The sequence below is a fragment of the Sphaeramia orbicularis genome, chromosome 7 (assembly GCF_902148855.1).
Source record: "Sphaeramia orbicularis chromosome 7, fSphaOr1.1, whole genome shotgun sequence".
NCBI lineage: Eukaryota > Metazoa > Chordata > Actinopteri > Kurtiformes > Apogonidae > Sphaeramia > Sphaeramia orbicularis.
In genome coordinates, this window is record NC_043963.1 from 51,598,888 (window position 1) to 51,605,070 (window position 6,183).

Here is a 6,183-nt window from a genome sequence, read left to right on the forward strand (position 1 = left end):
ATCCTGAGCTCAGACTGGGTTTTTGACTTTTTTAGCAGAGAACCAGCCCTTGAATTGCCCCTTGAATTCATACACTGGATGATTATGCCAGTACTTTTCACAACAGCCACTGACAGAAATTGCAACATTGATAACAAGCAATGACGAGTGTTCCAGCTAGGCCTGTAAAGATATATTATTGACACCAGTTACCAGCAAATAAAATTACATTTCACCAATGGTAGCACATCATCATTCACTTCAAATGGGTTAGGGTTTAGGATTAGGAAATTTTAAGAAACTAGCTTTTTATTGTCGTCATAAACTATTCATACAAGATATGTATGGATAATTATTGCCTGTTTTTAATTTACTGTTATCATTGATCTTTTAATCTGTTTTTCATCATGGTGTGTGCTGGTGACCTCTTGGCCAGGTCTCTCTTGTAAAAGAGATGATCATCTCAATGGGACTTTATCAGGTTAAATTAAAAAAAAAATACAAGATATGACAAGACAGAAAAGAATTGTAAGACCTAATGTGATGAAAACACTGTAAAAGACATTGATTTAATTGTAAAAAAAAACAAAAAACATAGCTGACATAAGCTGTAACAAAAGCAAATGATACTTGTGGTCTGATTTTGTGATTCAGTGTTCACTTGGTAAGGTCTTTAGACCTCTACAGTCTGAGCCCAGCTTAGGCTGACAAAGGAGACACACTCACCTGAGAAAGAAAGAGGTCGCTTCTTGGACTGGTTGAGGTAAAAAGGGAAGGTGGGGGCTGTTATGCAGCACATGTCACTTGGTCCATGCGCACTTCCAGCTGGAAGGCATCAGGCCGGTCCTGAGGGTTGACTGCAAGCATGTCGTGGAGAAGTTTCTTAACCCCCTCAGACATGGTACTCCTGGCCTTCTGAGGAATGTGGAGAACCATTTTGGGGTTCTCCAACAGCGCCTCCCCAACAGGTACAATCTCCGACCCCTGCCGTATGTAGGTGCCCAGCAGTTCACGCTTTGACTCTGCATCAATGAAAGTGATCCGCTCAAGCATGGCCCAAATGATGATGCCCAGGGCAAAAATATCAGCTTTAGCCGTGTAGTGGCCCTCCCACACCTCTGGAGCCATGTAAAAGTCTGAGCCACATGCAGACGATAACCAGAACTTGTTTACATTGATGTTATTATTCTGGTTGCTGCCTTTGCAGCCTACTGCATGGTGTTCATCACCGTTCTTGGAGTTCAGACCAGCACAGACTTTACTGAGGCCAAAGTCAGCCACTTTAAGAACTGGTGAGCCAGATTTTTGTGAAATGAGAATGTTGTCGGGCTTCAGATCACGATGGACAATGTTATTCTTGTGGAGAAAAGCAACAGCACAGGTCAGTTGACGCATAAAACTCTTGTTAGTGTGGGGGTCAGGCCGTCGGGACAAGATGTACTGGTTGAGGTCTCCGCCCTCACAAAACTCCATGACAAACCAGAGATAGCATGGCTCCTCTGGGTAACCCAGGATACGCTCTCCTGCAAAAGAGTGCAGAATGACACATCGTTAAGGAGCTAACACAAGAATAGTCAAGCTGACATTTACACTGCACTGTAGCTCATATACTGCAGATGTGTGACAAATGTACAAGCGTTCTCTCCAAACACAGTTAATCAGAGACTAATTGAGTACTTACAAAATGTTACTTTCATATTTCAACCCAGTGTCTAACATGCAATATAGTTATGACTAAGCCATGAGTTATTTGAATGTCAATTCAAATAAATTATTTTCTGCGCATTTGACAAGTGAAGGTGGCTTCCCCCTAAGTTAACACCATCAGTATTGGTAGATTTATAACTGCACACAACATCTTTTTGTTTTGCTGTGTGATTTCTACTTCACAGAGCACTGACTGATGTTTAAAACCTCAAACTTTTGAGGATTTTTCTAAATATCTCATATGCCATTAGTTTTGTGCAAACAAAGGCATAAGTAAGCTACAAGTATGAAGTGACCTGATGTAAACAAAAACAGAATGATGAAACCACCACCAGGTACACCCGTCAGGGCCACTAAGCGTCATGGGTCAAAATTGTTAATCAGGTTCATTGAAGTGATCTCTAGACTAGAGTTCTACAAAGGCCAAAAGCTGAGACCGGAACTAATTTGCTGCTTCTTTTAAATTTTATCCCAGCAACATTAATGGATTAATAAAATAATAATCAAATATTTCACATTTTTTCACCATATTATTTTTATTTTTCCTGCAACAAACTTAACCTTTGCTTTTTGCAGCATGTGCAATGCAAAATGTTCTTTTTTCTTTTTCATATGTTGTAGTTGAATATGGGTTATAGAATGGTAGAAAATCATTAGAACTTGGCTATGATAGAGGCTGATAGTTAATAACCTGGTTTTTCAGCTGCATTTGCTGAAAGTGACAGCCCAGAATATATAAACTGCACCAATATTTCTTGATAGTTTAAAATCCAGTCCAAGATTTGGGTACTTATTACTTTAACTCAGATGTTCTATACAGGCAATTTTATTATTCTCTAAATTCTCATACACAAAATTATCAATTACCTCAATTAAAAAAACAACAACTCAGAATTCAAATGATAGTTTTCCCAAGTGGCTCTACTAACATTGAGAACTGAGCCAGGACATACAGCTCTAGCCTACGTTTTGCTTTTTGTTTCACACACTACTGACAGTTTGCTCACCAGGTTTATGCCTTACACTGATTGTGCTATAACTACAGAAAAAAACAACTGCTTTCTGTCATTTCAAAACAATTACTATTATTGTGTGATGGCTGAAAAAGATGTCAACTCAAGATTAATATTTCATTTCAGTAGATGTCTGAATGATGTCACTTACATAACAGCCAAGTTATTAGTAAAAGAAAACATTCCATTTATTCAGCAAACACAGGACTTTAACAGCATTACACAAGTCATTGTGGGGAGTTTAATGTGATAAATATGTATTTCACAGCTATTATCAGCTTTTGTAGTACCTGCAGAGAAGTAACAAAGCAAGTGATAAGTAGGTCATATATGATTCTTAACAACACTGAAATGAGTGACTGATTTTTTTTTTTTAATTTTATGACACAAAGTCACATTTTTTCATTTCAAAACCTTATCATTTACTGTAATTTCTCGGTTTAATGTTTGGAATTTCAGTTAACATGCAATATGCTAACGTTCTGCCAAGAAGTACACGGTGTTCTCTTCTGAGCCGATGGAGACACAGTGTACTCTGCTCCTATAGGCGATCTATAGCAGCGTCAATGAAAACACTTAAAGACATGTGAATGGAGGCTCCTTTTCACACACTCAATCATTTTATCTGCCTTTTTATATACTGCAGAGTTTAGAGAATATCGAAAATCTAAATAACTTAATATGGGTTGGCTTATTATTTAGTAATTGTGCCTATACTGCTTATCAGCTGTAGAAAGTTACCGCAAACATTCTCAGGATGTAACGTGAAAGAAATGAGGTGGAAAAACAAAAAAATATTTGTACTTTATGATTATGTGACTAGTATGCTGGTGAGTAGCTATAGCTGAGTATAGTAAGAAAACCTGGGACACGGTTGACTACAGTCATAAATTACAGCAACCAGCCTGTGAGCTTCTTTATTCAAACTGAAATTGCACTCTGAAGTTACAGTTAGAAAAGTAATTTCTAAAACATAAACAGACACTGCCCAAGCATTTGCAAACTACTGTAGTTCCCTGCATAATGTACTCAACGGGCACATTCACTCTCACTTTTGACAGTTAATGATCTCATGTCGTCCAGTGTAGTGGGGAAGTTTAGCGGTCACAGTGGGACTCGCTCGTATGCCAATAGATATCAATGATCAGCAATTGTCCTACTGACAGCTACATAATGAACTTTACAGTAGCCCGTTTACCTTTGAGGGATGTCTCCACCAGGCGCAGGTACTGTTTAGACCTCTTGTTGCCGTGGCTCATCTTCTGAGCCAGACCGTTCCTCTGTAAGACACATTCCTCCAGCTGCACCACATTCTGGTGTCGGTTCTCCAAGCTCGTGAGGGCCCAGAATTCGGCCAAACCCAGCTCTACGTTCTCCGGGGCGTCGCATTGAAGCCTCTTCACCGCGACCCTGGCCCCCGTTTTACGGGCTATTGCTTCGTATACAACCCCGTAGGTTCCCCGTCCGACCTCCCGCAGCAGGCTGTACCGCGGGGCCACCACCACGGCAGGCTCTTCCAGGCAGTCATTCCGGAGGTAACTGATGGAGAAGCAGTTGTCGTCGTCCTCCTCCTCCATGGGTTCAGTGTGATTGTTGTTGTCCTCCACCGTGAGTGAACGGAGGACTTTGCAAGCCTCCCGCTTCATTTTCCCAGCCGCGCTCCGCCTGCAGCCCCGAACACTGCCGCTTACCTTTCTCCTCTTCTTGGCGTCACAAATATCCATAGCTCTTTTTTTGTGGAAAGTAAGCATGAAGAAAGGTGTTTCTCTTTCATTACTTAAACTCGAAACTAATTAAGTTTGACGTCCTTGCGTCTACCGTCTCTAGTAGTTCTTCAAAGGGGTTAAACGCCAGTCTGTCAACAATTCGTTGGCTTTTTGTTGTTCAAATAAGTATGCTACCAAAACTACAGGGACACCACAGTCTGCCAGCAGTAGCAACTAATTTGGCTTCATAAACAAAATGTTCCAGCTCCTGAGAACACAGAGAGAACAGAGGGCGTGGCCTGTTCTGCAGCTCCGCCACGCGCTGATTGGTCAAGGCATAGAGCTGCTCGCAGAGATCCCGAACCGAGCGCACGAGCAGGTGTTTTACTGTGTTAAACGGTAAATTACTGGTTTCATAAGGGTCAGCTATTGCAACAAATATTCATTAGAAATGATTGACTTAAGTTACTTCTTATCTTTACTGATACAGAATCGACTGCTTACCGCGTCCACTCTGTACAGTGGTAGTGTGGGCAGACACGAGAGAGGCGGGGGCACGTGTACTGAGGCATGGCAAGCCCCTCAGTAGACCCCTGACAAAGAGGAAACCCAGCGATTCACAGACTACTGGATGACCTAAGTGCCCAGTCCACAGTTTTCTGAAGTTGAAGTACAGATTAATACGAAAAAGCACATTGAGGTAAATCTCAAAGTACTGATTCAATTTATGTATTGCAGTAACAGGTTCTGAAATGCACCCAGAGTAATAATCATAAGTAGGCATTTGAAGTAAGGCTGTGCAACTCAACAATAATAATAATTACCTCCGGCAAGGGGGTTATGTTTTTGCCGGCGTTGGTCTGTCTGTCTGTCCGTGTGTAAGATAACTCAAAAAGTTCTGGACGGATTTGGATGAAAAATTCAGGAAATGTTGATACTGGCACAAGGAACAAATGATTAAATTTTGGTAGTGATGGGGGGGGGGGGGGGGGGGGGGGGGGGCACTGATCTGCTTCGCTTTTCTACTTATTATATTAATTATGATTGTAAGTGATATATTTTATATCTTGATAATTATATTGATTGGCAATACAATGCAGTGGTTTATTATGGCTTTCTGTACATATTGTCATTGTATGCTTGCATTGTATACTCACAGTTCTGTTATTTCACTCAATGTCTATTAGTGAATATATAAAATTAATATATTACATGAAATATATTTGTGAAATCTTTTGCTGTTTGTAAATGTTTGCCTAGTTCTGGCTATAGACCTTTCTCAAGTGTTGTCACTAAGTTACGTGACTTCTGCGCAGTCACCATTTTGGATGGCAGCAGCCAGGATAAACAAAACAGCAGAAGACAGCCACTGGTAACATACCGTGCTGAGATAATAAAATGGTTCTTTTATGCTGTGTGTATGGTTGCTCAAATCGGCACCCCAGGGAAGATGTTTCATTTTATAGACTTCCTGCTGATCCTGATTGTCAGGCAAAATTGGTAGCTGCTATCAAAAGGGAAAACTGGAAACCGTCTGAGACGTGTAAACTTTGTAGTGAGCACTTTGTCGGCAATAAGTCTCTCACAACCTTTTTGTTTAAAAAGCTTTCCAAGTACTGCTTTAATGTACTATCTAAAATGTGCATAATCCCATGTCAGAGTAAAGCATACAGTTAAAATACATTAAAAAACACACAAAACTGTTCTAATCCGGGTATAAACAATGGATAATTAGTACTGTCCTAGCCAGGATTTCATTTACCTGACAGGACACAGTT

General features: G+C 40.5%; 1 protein-coding gene across 2 annotated transcripts in view; it reads right to left on the minus strand.

Moving 5' to 3' along the window:
- Nucleotides 1-4,673, minus strand: part of stk35 (serine/threonine kinase 35) — a 28,191-nt gene extending 23,518 nt beyond the window's left edge. For both annotated transcript variants that reach the window (XM_030139335.1, XM_030139334.1), the window contains exons 1-2: nt 3,898-4,673; nt 706-1,502 (exon numbers count right to left, since the gene is read on the minus strand). In XM_030139335.1, coding sequence (XP_029995195.1) covers nt 766-1,502; nt 3,898-4,450 — 1,290 coding nt within the window. In that variant the 5' untranslated portion in view covers nt 4,451-4,673 and the 3' untranslated portion in view covers nt 706-765. The remainder of the gene's footprint in view (nt 1-705; nt 1,503-3,897) is intronic.
- Between the last annotated feature and the right edge of the window lie 1,510 nt (nt 4,674-6,183).